The sequence below is a fragment of the Lepidochelys kempii genome, chromosome 9 (genome assembly GCF_965140285.1).
Source record: "Lepidochelys kempii isolate rLepKem1 chromosome 9, rLepKem1.hap1, whole genome shotgun sequence".
NCBI lineage: Eukaryota > Metazoa > Chordata > Testudines > Cheloniidae > Lepidochelys > Lepidochelys kempii.
The window spans coordinates 74,799,831-74,816,935 of NC_136388.1; the positions used below are offsets into that span (position 1 = coordinate 74,799,831).

Genomic DNA, 17,105 nt, shown 5'->3' on the forward strand with positions numbered 1-17,105 from the left:
CTCCCTAGCCCAAGTCTGGCAACCCCCCAGCCCAAGTCTAGCAGTCCTCCCCCAGAATTCCTCTGCACGCTCTTCCTCCTCTAGTTCCCCTCAGAGCCCATGTGTGTCTCCACCCTTGAATCCTGCTGCCCCCAACTGCCACCTCTGGAGAGCCTGCTCATGCTTCACCCGGATGCTCTCCCAAAGAGCCCATGTGCCCCTTTCCCCTAGATCCTGCTGCCATCCCCTGAGAGCCCACCTGCCCCATCCTGATCTTGCTTTTCCCAGCTCCTGTTCCCCTAGATGTGGCTGTGACTCTCCTGAGAGCTCTGCTGTTCCTCACCCTTATTTTCCTGGCCCCCAAGAGACCACTTGCCCTTCACCCCAATTCTGCTGCCTGAAACAACCCAGCTAGGTCCCTCCTGTTACTCCAATCCTGCTGCCTCCAGCCACCCCCCCAGTGCCTACTATTCTTCATCTTCCTGCTGCCCCCAGTCAGACTGAATAGATCCTGCATACTCCTCATCCTGGCCATCCTTAGCCACTCCTAGATCCCAGCTACACAGTGAATTTGACCTCATATTTTGAGAGCCTACTCATCCTAAATTGCCCCTTCGGGCATCACCTGAACTGTGCATTCCTGAGGTCTCAAAGTGCCCATTAACCTGTCCATCCCAAAGAACTTGAGACTTCCCCCGACTCATCCCCTCAACTATTCCCCTGAGGCACCAGTCACTTCCTAAACCACCGCCTTGAACTGTTCCCATCCCCTTCAGTTAGCTGCCACCTCCTTACACCCAGAGCCCTGTTTCTAGGCTCAGCAGGAGCTGACAGACCTCTTCTCTCATGGATTTATGCTACCTGTAACACGTGCAAAGTTATAGCAGTGTCAGCTTCTCTTTGGATGAATTAGTGGTCATTGAGTGTGAGATGTTAATTTGATGTGGTGCTGCGTTCTGTGTGTGTTTAACTTAACAATTGCCAAGCTATTAGGTTGTGGTGAAGAAAATGCTGTTTGGTATTGGACTTCCTATAAACAATCCTGGTAATTTAAACACTCTTGCTGCTGTTATAGTTTTGTTAGACATTTATTTGGGTTTTTCTGATTGCAAAATTTTACCAATTAGCCTGTATTTTTGTGCCTGCATACAGAGGCTACTACCACATTTCTCGTTAAATAAACATAGAATATCTGCCAATTAGTGATTTATAGGGAGAAGTCTGAGATGAAGCAAAGGTTTGGGAACTTAGCAGTCGCAGAGTAAAATCAAAAGCTCTTGCTAGAGGAGTTTAAATAGTGCTTAAGCCTTACAGTTTCCTTACTTCCTCTTAAACAGAGACCTAGGCAGAAGTGGAGCACCAAATGCGATTTAGCTGCACTGTGTAATTTTTATATATGTATTTAGTACTGTATTTATCTAGTAGTAACAGTTCAGTATTATTATTTTATGCACTTAAATGTAGAAATCAGAAGTGCACTGGAACCTGGGATTCCAGAGTTGTCAGGTAAGACAGTTGAACTGAATGATCACACGTATGTGTCTGAGGGATTGATTTACATGTTACACATATGGAAGATGTTTTCTAAGTAAAAGCTTCTAAAAACAGGTCTCACTCACTTCCTGTGGTACATTGGGCTGTACTTAGTGAGACAGTGCGTGCGTCCGTATGTACAAACATACATAAAGTATGCCTTGGATATTAAAGGTTTGGAGGGAATGAACTGTTCGTTATGAATTCATACAACTCTCTTAGATTTTTGGACGCACTGTAATTCCAGAACAGAAATTAGTATGCATGATGTTAAAACCAAATTGTGTTTGCCTAACAGTCTTTATTTTATATTCTCCTTTTATGTTTTAAATGCACAAAGGACATTTCCTTGCAGCTGCATTTTCATAAACTAAAAATGCAAATATTTACCATTTTGCAATATACTATTTTGTATTAATTGGATCACACACAGACAGTAGCATTTTTTGAGTTCCTTTTAGAAAGTCCCTGTTCACTCAGTAACTGGATTTAAACTGTAGTTTATTTTGAGTTAAATCTTTTTTATATTGGTGGGGTTTGATCCTCTACGTAAATGTGTAGAATTAACCTTAATTTGTAGTGCATCATGCCACTTCGTGTTTTTGATTTGGAGGGTCTAAAGTGACCATGGACTCTGTGGAGTTGCAAGGAGTTAATAGTGGTAGTTTTTCAATAACTTAGATTTTGCAGGGCAGGTCATTTACTCTAGTATCAGTGCTCCAGTCTGTTGGGTTAAATAGTTTAAGGTGACCATTCAGAAATTATCTTTGAGGATACGCTTGTTGGCTAAATGTATCCCATGTTTTAAGGTAGATAAATACATTTCCAGTGAAATGGCACTTATTTTTTGAACTGACAATTGAGGAGGGAAAATCAAATATTTATTATGGGAAGTACTGTTGTTTTAAGGCATAAAACCAACTTGTAAGGAGTTAGAAATAAGTTTTCCCTGTGGATAATTTATTCAGAGTTGCCCAGTTCAGTTTTTCTGCACTTATCCTCAAGCATCAGAGGCACTGGACTAAATGGACTCTGGTCTTATTTGGTGTGGTAATTCTTATGTTCCTGTGACAAAAATAAGAAGTCACTTAGTAATCACTGACACTGTTTCCTATAAACTGTCCTCTTCTAAATGAGTGAGTTAAGGATCTCTGTCAAGTAGTTAACGCTTCATATGTACGGCGAATGAAATATATTTTTACAACAGTCTGTATACACAAATGTTTTCATGTTATTAAATAGATGAAAACTAAGTTTTTGCTTATAAATATCTATGCAGTAATAACAGTATATTACATGAGAATTAGAAAGTGAAAGTGACCAGGACACTATTTAAAGTGACATGTTGGCCATGTCTTTTTTTTTTTAATAGTTCTACAAATGTAATCTGTCTCCCAAGATGAGAACATGAATGGAACTTTGAGAATTTGGCTTTGATCCTACAGTTGGATTTGTCTAGCCAAATCCGCATTGGAAATACTGGAGCTTCATGTGAGTGCAAGGATCTGCTTGTCCAGATACAATTGCAGAGTCAGAGCCATTCTCAGTTTGGTTCATGCCTTCCTCATTTGACTTTTTGGTTCACTTGAATTACATCTTATCCATTCATTTCAGTTGGCTCTACAGCCAATTTAGGAGCAATCTGAAGGAGAGGTTGTGCCCTGTATTTGTTTCTTTATGATGTATAAAATACCTGAAAGGTGGTATGACAGAGCTCTTTATATGTACATTGTGAGCTTTTTAAAGCTCTTATTGAAAGGGACTTGGTGTCAAATCTTTACCAAAACAAAAAGAAACTACTTTTTATCTACCTGGGTGTTCAGGAGCTTTACTTAAATGTGGAACAACATGTTAAATAAAAATAACTTACTCTTTCCTATCGAGTTTCACATATGTTTTCTTTGATGTACTGCTTTATTTGTCCATTGACTCTCCCTTGGAAACAGTTATCAAGGATTGAAATTACGTTAAACAAAAAAGTGGACATTTTTGTGAGGGGAGAGGTAGGACATCTTTCTAATCTTATTTATACACATTAAAGAAAGAAATAGGGCATAACTTCTTTTTCAGGTCACCTTTACAGTGTCTGTAGAATCTATGGCCACTTTGACTTTAAAGATAAGTCAAGTGAATTTCATCATTACTCATACCAAAAGATGCTTCTATTTTTGAAGGTTAATTAAACCTGTAGGATGTGTTTCATTGTGCTTTTGTGTGTTTCCATAGAGAAATAGTGTAAGATAATACTAGGAAATCTATTTCACTCTGCGTTTCTAGTTATCTTGTAAAGCATCATTAACAAATGTTTGACTTTCTCATATTGGAACAGACTAAGGCAAGTTTTGATTAAAATAATTCATTCAACAAAACCAGAAATCCTGTTGAGTATGAACCCCTCTGTTTAAGGGCTCATACCAAAACATACTTGGGTTATAAAGTTCCTGTAAGATTGGCAAGAAGTTAAAAGCATCTTCTAGTCAGCAAACATGGTTGTTGTTAAAAGTGGAAAACTTACTGCATTGTCTATTAGGTCAGGCAGTTTAAGCAAAATGAACATTGTACTTATGTACAATGAACAGATGTATTTAGAACGTCAAAGCTAATTGTAAAGAGAACAGTTTTATGTACAAATGCAAGAAGGCCTGCATATACCTACCAAAAGCTGTAACTCTCCAAGAAGTTGTGTGTGGTTGGGTCTTTTAGATGTGAAGTGTTTTTGAATAATTAGGTTATATTGAACAATTCACTGATTCTAGAGAAGCTAGCCAGATACACACAAGACAAGCAAATTCTGGCACTACTAAGAAACATAAGTAAACTTGTTTGTTTACAACATATATTCAGTTTTCAAGGTCAATCTTTAAAAATGTCATTAAAATTAATAATTTACTTGTACTAATATTGCATTTTTGTGTTTTGATACTATTTCAGCATTCTTGCACTACTTTAGCATTTTCTTTTGAAGAGAGTAAGGGGGAATTGAAAATTTCTCTCTGTTTGGAAACATCACATGAATTAAGAAATGCAAAGAGCTACTTAAATTGGGTATTAATCAACCTTTAATCAACTAAAGATGGTAATATGCAAAATTAGAATTAGTGTTAGCTTCAAAATCCTATGTCTTTTAATTGAGTTTATTACATCTGTCAGTCTCTTCAGTTAGCATCTATTAGTTTTGTAAATTGTTTTGCCCATCCTGTAAGCTCTTTGAAGAATAGGTTTGTACATGGGAAAGCTATCTCTTCATTGGTTAAAATCCACAAGGAAATAAAATCAGAATAACAGTGACCAGAAATTAAATTATTCAACCATAAAAAAAGGGATATTTGCTTAGGGTAATGCCGTTAGTTTTGGAGAAGGCAAATATTGTTATGTATATGAGTTAAGCCTTCCTATTTTTGTTGTTGTGCCAAGTCTGTGCGTCTTTTTTATCCTGGTGCTTATTGTTGTATCAGTTTGAAACAAGTGTGCATCACTTTGATTTTGGCTGCTGTTTATAAGACATCCTTTTAAATTTGTTCTTTTCATATTTTGATAAATACTGACCCATGTAAAGACTGGTGTACACTATTGGCAGAGTATCTAGAAACTAGGCATACAACTGTTATGAATATTGGCAGTCTGGGATGGTGAATTAAGTATCTAAATTTGTGTTTGGCTGAAAGTTTACAAGACTTATAACCTGTTTTTGAAGATACAAGAATTGAGAGGCATAGTAGTAGTTTTATAACTTGTGAATTGATGTCAGTGCTCAGGCCCCACAATGATAGACAACTTTGTGAAAACTGACATAAATGAGAACAGGTTTTACAAAAATATCTAAGCACACAAATACTTTTAACAGTATCTGAAACCAGTGAATTAATGCTAGTTGTGGAACTACATACTATAATAATTGGTATTACTGTTTTTGTTTACTGCTTTAGAAGTTGGGGTAGCTTATCTTGGAATTGTTTGTTGTGGAGTATGAACCTCTGAAAAGACCAGCACTGGTCTTTTCAGTTAGATTACTTGAAGTAGTCCACCAGGATAGCTTGCAAGAAACTTTGCTGCAGCTCTAGCTGAGGGAATATCATTATATGCTAGTTAACACAGTTGTCATCTGGGATATGAACTAATTTACATATTTAGACCTCTTCATTAAGTTAAGGAACAAGTTTAAATACATCCCCATCAACTTTAAATCTTACCTATTTCATTGTCCATCCTCTGTCTTTCAATAACCTCAGTAAACACAATCATCCTGGTGCTATTCTAGCTCTTTTCTGAATTTCCTTTATGGACCATAGTTTCCTTCCATACACTAAATACTGTTCTATAAACTGTCTTTCTATCATAGAATGGACAAAGAATTTTTCAATTTAAATTTAGCCAATTTTGAGGATGGAATGAATTTTACCAGTAAACTTAGTTCATTTTGACTAAGGATACTTGTTAAATTCATTCTGTCCTTGAAATTGACTAGCAAAGGCGATTTTATTATATTAAAGACTTTGTAGACATTTATCTTTAAAAACAAAATTAAAATAACAGTTTGAGTGCATTTTTCACATCCATGCCTTCTGTGAAATCATGATTTATGCAGGGCCCTCGCTATATCTGATATGGGACACATTTACAGTGCAGCTGCCCCAATCTAGTTAAAGCTTATAGTGTGGAAGGAGCCTTACTATGTCCTTACAGCTGGTGAAATCCTTGGTTTTGGGCTATTCAGGGATTTAATGCAGTTGTGGGGCCTGGTGAGATCCCATCCATCCTTCATACAGTTGAACTAGATCAGGGACCAAACATTTTGTAACTTGCCCCAATAACTTAGTTATATGTATCGTATACAAAGGACTTAAAAAATGTTAACATCTTTTAGCTACATAGACTGCTGTGAGCTACACAGACCAAATCTTCCCTACCTACCTAAAGTAAACATATGGTCTTCATTACTGTAGTATTGAACATCTCAATCTTTAATGTAGTTATCCTCTTGATACGCCATGAGTGGAGGTGGTAATATCCCCATTTTTATGGATAGAGACTGAAGCAGAGAGAGACTAAGTGACTTGCTCAGGGTTACACAGCCCTGGTGGAGCAGAAGATTTAACCAGAGTCCCAGGTTCGTGTCCTAGCTAGTAGACCATCCTCCTTCTTGTCTCATCTGTCCTTCCAGGTATTGCAGAGGTTCTATTCAAGACTCATAGTTCCATGTATAGTGACCCTAATAACCTCCATAATTCATTTCCTCATTTGTTCACTTACTGTTAGAGCTGGTTAGGAATTTTTTTAATGTGTTTTTCTTGGTGGAAAGTATTGATTTTTTTTTTAAACAAATCTTTTCTTGGAAATGTATTGGTTTCAACAAAATAATTGGAAGAGGGTGGGAGGGAGACACAGAAATATCCCACAATAGCTAGTAGCCCAGTGAATGATTGACTTGAACCTGGGTCTTCCACATCTCGGATGAGTGCAATAACCACAGTTACAGTTGTTCCACTTTGGCCCAATGAATATTTAACTATTCATACAAAGAAAGGATTTTATAGTCGGTGGTTAGCCAGAACAGCACTTGAACAAAGGTCTCCCATATCTTATGTGAATGCCGCAGTCATTGGGCTGATGTTTGTTCTGGGGTGCCTCTGGTTTTTTTTGCTAAAATTTTTTGAAAGGTCTGTTTTTGTTCCACATTAGAATGAAAACAAATGTCAAAATCTCAATATTTTGTAAAATGGAATTCCTGCTTTACATCCAGACCTACTTAACAGTGTCAGGTGAGACTTATACCTACATCCCCTTCTGGAAGCATGCAAAACCTGTACTATAAGATAGCTAACATATGCAACTCAGGTGATCGGATACCACAATGATGACATTTCAGTCGGGTACAGATACAGTTGATGCATCTTTTATAGTAAGAGCAAGTCACTGTAATCAAAAAGGAAACAATTGCTGCTGAAAGAAACTTCTAGGTAGTGGGGGAGGGGGAGGTCTCTGCCTGTGCACAGAAATGTGGAATTTCCCAAACAAATCTCAGGAACTTAATTAGCAAGATTGTTGTCCTTTGAATCTCACTAATGTGGCAAGTTCTGCACAGGCTTTATTTAAAAAGAAAGAATACTTTTTTTTTGAAAAACCTTTTCAAAATAACTGACATTTCAGTAGACACATTTTATTTAAAACATTAATGTGGGTTTGTAAAAATCCTATCCCTTTTGCAGAATAAAGGACTGGCTCATCCTGTGTCCCTTTGAAAGAATGTTAGGGAAGCTGTAAATCTTAAGTAATATAGTTGCAGTCACTTAGCATGGTCAGGAGTATTATAAGAGTGAAGACCATCTTCATGGAAGCATAGTATTTAGCAGAAACTTTTACGTAATCTAAATGCAATGTTTTTACCTGTTGCTGCAAACTTATGAGCTCTCCTTTATATGTGGTGGTTTTACCTTGTTGACTGTAGATCTTATTCCTGCACCCCGGTGGTATTGCATGTATAAAATGCCCACTTCTGCTGTTTCGATTTTTCTTTTATTCTTTAATTCTGTTGGAAAGACAAAATGAAGAATTTTAAGTAGAGGGGTAATCCAACCAGTTTTTGACCTTTGAGAATTGGATTCTCTCATGGTTTGGAATTGTTGTCAACCTGTTGGAATGCTCCACTTCTGTTCTTCTCTTCTTCTAGCTAAAACCTCCAGGCACATTAAAGCAAAAAAACTCACTAAACAAGCTGAGACATTTAAGTAGTGTTAGAACTACTGTGGCTATCTTTTTTTTTTTTTTTTTTAAGGGGCCTCTGATGACATTGAAAGTTTCTCTTGTTGGAGGAGTTATGGAACTCAGGCTGTTGTGCAATGTGATATTTTACTGTAGTAGACATATTTCAGCCTGTTGACTAAATCCTACGTAGCCAAAAGGCTTGATTTTAAAGGAAATAAAAAAAAAATTAATGTATTCTCCCAAATTAATACAGTGCACTCCCAACCAGTCACGGGATCCACTGAAGCTGTAGCAATGTATTTAAATTAGAAAGCAAATTACACTTTAACTTCATGTAGACAGGCAGTTTGGCATTGAAAGGTTGGTTGGACCTTCAAAGCTGTTCATCTGAAAAAGTAAGTTTTCACCATTAGTATTGTCTTGGCTTATAGGATATGATTTTAGTCTTGTCTTTTTTTGTATGCAGAGGTTTCTTTTAATCTGTACTAACCAGCAACCTAGAGCACCTTTTAAAATGTATACAGTTCGCTGAAAAGTACTGCTGCAGTTAGCTTTTGTGTTGATGGTTTAATATTTTCAGCCTTTTAATAATTACAACGAAGTTAAATACTGAAGGGCTGAGTGATTCCACTGTCTCTCATTCTGATGGCACTTGTTGGTTCTCACTAGCTACGTTGTTTCCTTTCACAAGTTGCCTGTGAAAGGATTAGCCTATATTTTCTAGTTCACATATTTATTTCTTTTCTGAAGATAAATGCACCCAAGGATCTAGATGTTCTAAATTTAGTTTTGTGCCCCCCTAAATAGATACATATTATTTACTTGATGGGCTAGAATAATTCCTTTATCCTTTGCATACAACAATCAGAAACTTTATTAAAAATAGCTGAATATATCTCCGTGGATAAGCCATTTGCCAGTAATAACTTCTACTGAAAAAAGTAATCTGAAACGCCAGAATTCAAGTTAATATTTTTTTGTGTTTCTTTACGGGTGGGAGTTAGGCTTGATATTTTATTTAGTATTTGCTGTATAACATTTTAGGTAAGGTAATGGATAATGTTGAATATTAAACCTTTGCTGAATACAAGTAATTCTACAGAATATTAAAAAGCTAGTGACTCACTTTATCATAATTTTGACTTTTTGTAGGTCAATAGCACGAAGTTTGTGCCCTTGTTTAAAACTCCTTGGATTGTGTCTTGCAGTCCATGAGTTTATCTGAGGATTTGTTTGAGGGATGGTGGTTATAATTCACAAGTGGATAAACAGTGTTCATTCTCCAGAGTTGTTGTTATGGCAATTTTCATGAACACTAAATGTACTTAAAAGTAAAATAATAATAATAATGAAAAAACCCGATAAGTCTAGTAAATCTCAAGTGGTGGAGTGCATAAGAGAGAAGTTGTACTTTGCGCACATGTTCGTGCGCATGCACAGCTCCAGGTAGCATGTTAACTTCCCCTCGGAAGTTTCTCACTTAAGACTTTTTGTGTACAGTTCAGTAGCAAGCTGTTTTAAAAAGTGTTTTGGAAGCATCCAGAACCTTCAGGTAGTGGCATAGGGATCTGCAGTCTTGAGGAAAGGGAGTTTGTTCATATTGTTAGGAAGAGGGGGCAGAACTGGCTAGCATCTGATTAACCAGCGGTCAGATTAAGAGATACTTGTTTAATGTGAAAAAATCAACTAACTCGGATAAAAAAGATATATAAAATAAAAACACTAGGAAGAGACCGAAGTTAGCCGAAACCTCAACTTTTGCTATGAACAGCATCTTGAGTACATTTAAAAAAAAAAAAAAAGAATACTTCCACTTTTTTCTGGGTTGCATTTTGCTAACCAGATTTCAGATTTAGTTTGCATCAGATTTCACTACTTCAAGAATTAAACCTCTCCTAAAAATCACATGCAACAGTGAAGGAAGAGATGTATTGGTAAACATCCTATTCTTTCTCTTGATATTTTAGATAGGCCAAAAAGAGTAGGTAAAATTTAAAATCTGGCTTGTATTTAGCTGTGTAACCTAGTGTATTGCCTGAATTTTCATTTCCAGAAATAAAAAATATTAGTTCACTAATATGTTTCTCATAATTTATATTATTTAACATTTTCCTGAGTGATGTGTGTGCCACATGAGGGTGGAGATATTGTGATAATTACTAATGTTTTGAATTGCATGGTAATTGCTATATCAAAATGAATAATTGGCCTCACCCTTTTCACCAGGTTTTTCCAGTTTTTAAATTAATACATTGCATGTTGAAGCAGGGCATATCCTTTTATTTTTGTGTTAAGTTTCAACTGTTAAGCCAAATTTAGTGTTTGTTAGTGAGGAGGAAAAGTTTAACTACAGGACATCTACATTACTAATTTTATAAATTACATGTTTTAGTATGTTGGCTTACTGTACTTCTAGTTGGTTGAGAAGCTGAGAAAGGAAGATTTGTTACAGGTGGGGTAGTGTTTTAATTAAACTAGTTTCATTTCTTCCAAATTGTTGGTATTAAATCTACACAATATTACTCCTATTTTTCCTTTTCTTTTTACATACCAGCCGTTTTAAAATGATCTGTTCACAGACAAGTTTCCTTCTCTGTGGCATCTATAATTCTTTGTTCCTAATTTTTTAAAAATCCTGTAGACCTCAATTCCTCCATTAGAAATGGTAGTACGTCACAAAGTTTGAGAATTACTCAGTTTGCCAAGGTAGAATTATCTAGATCAGTGGTTCTCAAACTAGGGGTGCTGCTTGTTTAGGGAAAGCCCCTGGCAGGCCGGGCCGGTTTGTTTACCTGCCGTGTCTGCAGGTTTGGCTGATCGTGGCTCCCACTGGCCGCGGTTCGCTGCTCCAGGCCAATGGGGGCTGTGGGAAGCGGCGTGGGCCGAAGGATGTGCTGGCTGCTCTTCCTGCAGCCCTCATTGGCCTGGAGCAGTGAACCGTGGCTGGTAAACAAACTGGCCCGGCCCGCCAGGAGCTTTCCCTGAACAAGCGGTGCCCCTAGTTTGAGAACCACTGATTTAGATCCATTGAATAATGGCGAGTATAAAAATTTTCAAAATTATTTTAAGGACATATAGTTATGGAATCTCAAATTATTTTCCAAAATATTCTAGTACACAAAGAATTTATACTTGATTTTAACTTCTTGATAAATATTTCCATGTTTTCTTCGATAAATCTAAGACCTGTTCATAATCTTTCCTTCTTAAACTCTAAATTAGCTCACTGGCAAACTACAGTTTCTTAAACTGTGTGGCAGACATTTCCTAGCAAGAGTGGGGAAGGCACTGTACGCAATGTCTGACATAAGTGTTGTGCACAGCTTCTATTTTTAATTAATCCCTAGTCAATCAACACAACGTAGCAAAATTTACAAAGCAATTTGTTAAATGAATAAGCAGCTGTCTCTTTGTAGTCTGACCTGGTTCAAAATTGCAGTTGTCAATCCAAAAGGAAACCCAACTTTCATTTTTGCTTGCTTTATAATATTAATCAGATTAGCAATGAAAGTATTTCTGTTGGAATTGGGTTGTAATGCTATTCTAACTTACTCCTGTCTCTCTCACGTAGCTGCTGCTGATTAATCTTTTTTCCCTTCTAGCTGAATGGTCTTAAAATGGTGGATGAACCCATGGAAGAAGGAGAACCATATTCTTACAATGTAAGTACGTTTTGATGAATATAGTATTGGATGCTTATTGCTTGCATAGAGCCGTGGGGAAGTCCTTTTAAAAGAGTTACCCACTGTAGTAGTTGTGCACCGTGGTTTGAGCCACAAAGCAAGCAGTATAAACAATTGGAGATGACTGAATGAGGCTGCCTTCCAGTTGGAAAGGGGCTGGGTTTTGACCTGGCCTCCTAATCTTTCATTTCCTTGGGATGATCTCAACTGTTGATTTTACAGTAGATATATAATAGAGCAAAGAGATTAATTCCGGTTTTCTTATTCCAAAGAAAAAAGCAGGCCTGTACCCCATTTTTGACCTTTTTGAAAACTGACTAAGCATCTCAGGAAGATGATGATTCATGTTTTTTTTTTTTTTTTTTTTTCCTGGAAAATGTTCCCTTCTCCAGATTATCAGATTGGTTTATGGCCCTCAGTTTCAGCATAGCTTCTTCCAGGTTTTCTCCTGATCAAGGCATGAAAGTATACATCTTGCTCCCAAATATTGATCAGAAGTATGCCTAGGATGTGTATCAGATTTAAACTGGGCAACGACCATTTCCATTTTATGGTGTTATATCTTGTGCTGCCTGCACTCCACAAAGTTGTTCACTTAATATCTGATGATGGTGACTGATCATTCTTATCCTCATAAGTAACACATAACCTTGCCAAGATGACTGGCTCATAAAATCTCCATTTAAGTCGAGGTATAATGCTCCCTTTTCAATTCTTTGGGGTTGAGAAGAAGGTAGAAAAGTCCTGTACTGAGCTTGACTCTACTGTTGATATTTATAGGTGCAATTCTGAAAGATATCTGGCGTGAATCTTTTGGCCACAAGCCTGCAAGCTACATATCTGATGTTTTATTTCAAAGCAAGCATCTGAAGTTCAGTAAATGTTTTTCTTATTGGGGACAGGGCTCATTTGCAATTATGTCTCTACACTTCATTGCTTCTCAAGGTTCAGAGGAAAGGCTCTTTCTATAAAATGGGTTCCTTAAAGGAGTCTCAAGTTGGGTGCCCAAAAATTAAGTCTATCATTTTAAAAAATCGTGGCCTGTTTCTTTTTATTGGGCTGTTTGGATCCTGGGCTGCTAACTAGGAATTCTTAAATTTTCTGTGAATCTTCCAAGACCCACTTAATTTAAATATTTTGATTGATCTAGCCCAGATTATTTAGTCAATTTAGTTTGATTTGAAAGGGAGAAAACTTGTCAAGCTTCAGGGCATGAGCTACTCACGGGCAAGGATTAGGAAAGAACTTTTTCTTGCTCTATACTACATTAAATGAGAGATTAAATGCTTTTATGAAGTGGTTTTCAATGCCCTCTGAAGCTTCAGGTGCTAGAACAGGGATACTGAATTTGTGTGGATTGTTTGAGAGACAAAGTGGGTGAAGTGTAATACCTTTTATTGGACCAGATTTTGTTGGTGACAGATTGTTTGGTCAGCTATGGCAGATCTTGTGTTGGGTGACAGGGCTTAATGCATTACTATTTTGACTTTGAAAACGTCAGTCACCCTTTTTACTGTAGTTGTTTTGGTAGTTTGACTGTACATCTTCTGAAGTGTCTATCACTCCCATAAGATAAATACTAAGTTGTGTAACCTGCCTATTGAAAACAAAGATATAGTCATTTTGACCTTTCTGTGAAGATGGCCTTTTTAGAAATACTGTACCAAAGACAGATCCTGTCCAATGTTTTGTCAAGTTACATCCCCAAAACATGTTGAATATTGGTACTTTCCGTGCAGAATCAATCTCAAACTAAGGTTTCAGAGTAATCTCAAACTAAGTAATTCTCCACAGTAAAAAGCCTAAATTTATAATGGGAAAAGTAGTTTCTCAGCAAATATGATATCCATAGCCTCTGGATGGGCCCCTGGAGAAGAGGTGTCAAATAGACCTTATATGTAATAATAGCCAGTATGTGTGCTACTACATTACTACCAAAATATCTGAGTCTTCTTTAAGTGGTGTAGATTGTAAGCCTGGGGCAGCAACTCTTATTTTGTTTGTACATCTTCCAGCACAATGGAATAAACAGACTCCAATTTGGTAGAAATCTGTTCCACATGGTAAACGGAGATGAGCAGTAGGTTGTGTCAAAGCCCTTTGCTTTACCTGAACTAAAGGAATCTCTCAGAGCTTGCTTGATCCGATTGTGAAGCGCTTGGAGCCACCCTCCCCTCATGCTGTAAATAAATTATTGAGCAACAAGCCAAAACTGATAGTGATATTGCTGTAGGTGCTGGATTACCTCCACTTTAAGCAGCTGAAACTAACTACCTCTTATGTAAGCAAGCAAGTCAGTGAGGCTTGGCACATGCTAAGCCCTGAAATGGATGTTGTTGCCCAGGCAGCAAAGCACAAAACCACTTAACCAGATTTATAATCGAGGGAGACTAGACTAGAAATAAAATAGAAACGGGTTAATATATTTTCAGTGTTCAACCTGAATGAACGTAAAGAGGAATAGTGTAAAATAAATTAGCATTTAGAAATTTTCAGTTTTAATTATATCAGATTTGTTGGGGAAACTTGTAATCTGAGAGTGACCCTTTGCGGATAAATATTAAAATTTAAAGTTTATGATCAGGGTCAGATTATGTGGAATTATACTTGTGGTGAAATGTATTTGCAAAGGGCAAGTTACTGGGCACAAGCCAGAGTGTGAATCTATAGTGCATTGTCTTGCTGCAAACTAACTTGCCGAAGCTACTCCCAAAAGTCAGAGTGCACTACAGAACTTCTAGTGCCTGATAGGAGCATCTGCACAGCAATTAGTGTGTTGTAGATTCACACCTTGGCTTGCCATGCACTGACTGTGTAGACATGCCTATAGCAAATACACTGCAAATGTACCACACTTTGGTAGTTGCTTCACCTAATTGAAATTTATAAAAGTAGCATTGGAAATTGTTAATTTTTTTTATGCACCAAAAAGTAAAACCGAGCATCATTTTTTTAATCTATTCATTCTTTGACACGGGTGTTGCAGAGGTCTCTGCATGTCCAGCAAGGGTGCCAAGTTGCAACTCTCTAATAGTAGAGAATACTAAATATAAAATAAGCTGCTTTTTAAAATAAATATTTTACCTTTATAAAGCATCCTTTATAATTGACTTCTTCTTTATTTTAATTGAAATTAGCATGAAAAACAAATTTTTCTCCTGAGTTCCCCGTTTAATAACTGTCAGTTTCCACAGCAACCAATTGTGATGTCAGAGGATAATGATTCAAGGTGGGTGATAAACATAAGAGCAGATGAACTTTTAAGAAATTTGTTTTCATGCAAATGTTCTAAGTATTAAGGAACAAAAATGAAGACAGTGATGTTGAAATAGAAAGGCTTCTAAGTAAAATGTTTCTCTGTCTTAATGTGAAGCATCAACAGCTATTTAAGATTTTATTAGGCAGTTAAATGTATAACTAAAGAAATTCTTGCTGTCACCAGGCAACTTGAATTCTGCTAGTATTTCTTTCCTGCCTTTTCTTTAAAGCAAAACTTATGCTATGTCTGTACTAGCACTTTTGTTGGTGTAACTTATGTTGCTCAGGGATGTGAAAAAATACCCTTCTGAGCGACATAATTACACTGATAGAAGTGCTGGTGTGGATGGTGTTATGTCGGCGGGAGACGCTTTCCTACTGACATAGCTACTGCTGCTCATTGGAGGTGGTTTAATTATGTAGATGGGAGAGCTGTCTCCTGTAGGCATAGAGTGGCTACATGAGTGATCTTGCAGCGTCACAGCTGCATCAGTGCAGCGTCACAGCTGCATCAGTGCAGCGTCACAGCTGCATCAGTGCAGCGTCACAGCTGCATCAGTGCAGCGTCACAGCTGCATCAGTGCAGCGTCACAGCTGCATCAGTGCAGCGTCACAGCTGCATCAGTGCAGCGTCACAGCTGCATCAGTGCAGCGTCACAGCTGCATCAGTGCAGCGTCACAGCTGCATCAGTGCAGCGTCACAGCTGCATCAGTGCAGCGTCACAGCTGCATCAGTGCAGCGTCACAGCTGCATCAGTGCAGCGTCACAGCTGCATCAGTGCAGCGTCACAGCTGCATCAGTGCAGCGTCACAGCTGCATCAGTGCAGCGTCACAGCTGCATCAGTGCAGCGTCACAGCTGCATCAGTGCAGCGTCACAGCTGCATCAGTGCAGCGTCACAGCTGCATCAGTGCAGCGTCACAGCTGCATCAGTGCAGCGTCACAGCTGCATCAGTGCAGCGTCACAGCTGCATCAGTGCAGCGTCACAGCTGCATCAGTGCAGCGTCACAGCTGCATCAGTGCAGCGTCACAGCTGCATCAGTGCAGCGTCACAGCTGCATCAGTGCAGCGTCACAGCTGCATCAGTGCAGCGTCACAGCTGCATCAGTGCAGCGTCACAGCTGCATCAGTGCAGCGTCACAGCTGCATCAGTGCAGCGTCACAGCTGCATCAGTGCAGCGTCACAGCTGCATCAGTGCAGCGTCACAGCTGCATCAGTGCAGCGTCACAGCTGCATCAGTGCAGCGTCACAGCTGCATCAGTGCAGCGTCACAGCTGCATCAGTGCAGCGTCACAGCTGCATCAGTGCAGCGTCACAGCTGCATCAGTGCAGCGTCACAGCTGCATCAGTGCAGCGTCACAGCTGCATCAGTGCAGCGTCACAGCTGCATCAGTGCAGCGTCACAGCTGCATCAGTGCAGCGTCACAGCTGCATCAGTGCAGCGTCACAGCTGCATCAGTGCAGCGTCACAGCTGCATCAGTGCAGCGTCACAGCTGCATCAGTGCAGCGTCACAGCTGCATCAGTGCAGCGTCACAGCTGCATCAGTGCAGCGTCACAGCTGCATCAGTGCAGCGTCACAGCTGCATCAGTGCAGCGTCACAGCTGCATCAGTGCAGCGTCACAGCTGCATCAGTGCAGCGTCACAGCTGCATCAGTGCAGCGTCACAGCTGCATCAGTGCAGCGTCACAGCTGCATCAGTGCAGCGTCACAGCTGCATCAGTGCAGCGTCACAGCTGCATCAGTGCAGCGTCACAGCTGCATCAGTGCAGCGTCACAGCTGCATCAGTGCAGCGTCACAGCTGCATCAGTGCAGCGTCACAGCTGCATCAGTGCAGCGTCACAGCTGCATCAGTGCAGCGTCACAGCTGCATCAGTGCAGCGTCACAGCTGCATCAGTGCAGCGTCACAGCTGCATCAGTGCAGCGTCACAGCTGCATCAGTGCAG

At 38.9% G+C, this 17,105-nt stretch overlaps 1 protein-coding gene and 1 long non-coding RNA gene across 5 annotated transcripts in view; one reads left to right on the forward strand and one right to left on the reverse strand.

Annotated features, from left to right (window-relative positions):
• Positions 1-8,041, reverse strand: part of LOC140917646 (uncharacterized) — a 41,726-nt gene extending 33,685 nt beyond the window's left edge. Inside the window, exon 1 of one of the 2 annotated variants that reach the window (XR_012160939.1) lies at positions 7,944-8,041. This is a non-coding gene — a long non-coding RNA (uncharacterized LOC140917646). Of the gene's footprint in view, positions 1-7,896 lie in introns of both variants that reach the window. The other variant, XR_012160938.1, reaches the window with a different exon arrangement.
• The window catches only part of RPS6KA6 (ribosomal protein S6 kinase A6), an 80,693-nt gene that overhangs the window by 717 nt on the left and 62,871 nt on the right, over positions 1-17,105 (forward strand). For 2 of the 3 annotated variants that reach the window (XM_073360914.2, XM_073360916.2), the window contains exon 2: positions 11,817-11,876. The exons of the other annotated variant lie outside the window; for it this stretch is intronic. In XM_073360914.2, the coding sequence (XP_073217015.1) occupies positions 11,817-11,876 (60 nt within the window). The remainder of the gene's footprint in view (positions 1-11,816; positions 11,877-17,105) is intronic. 3 annotated transcript variants of the gene reach the window in all.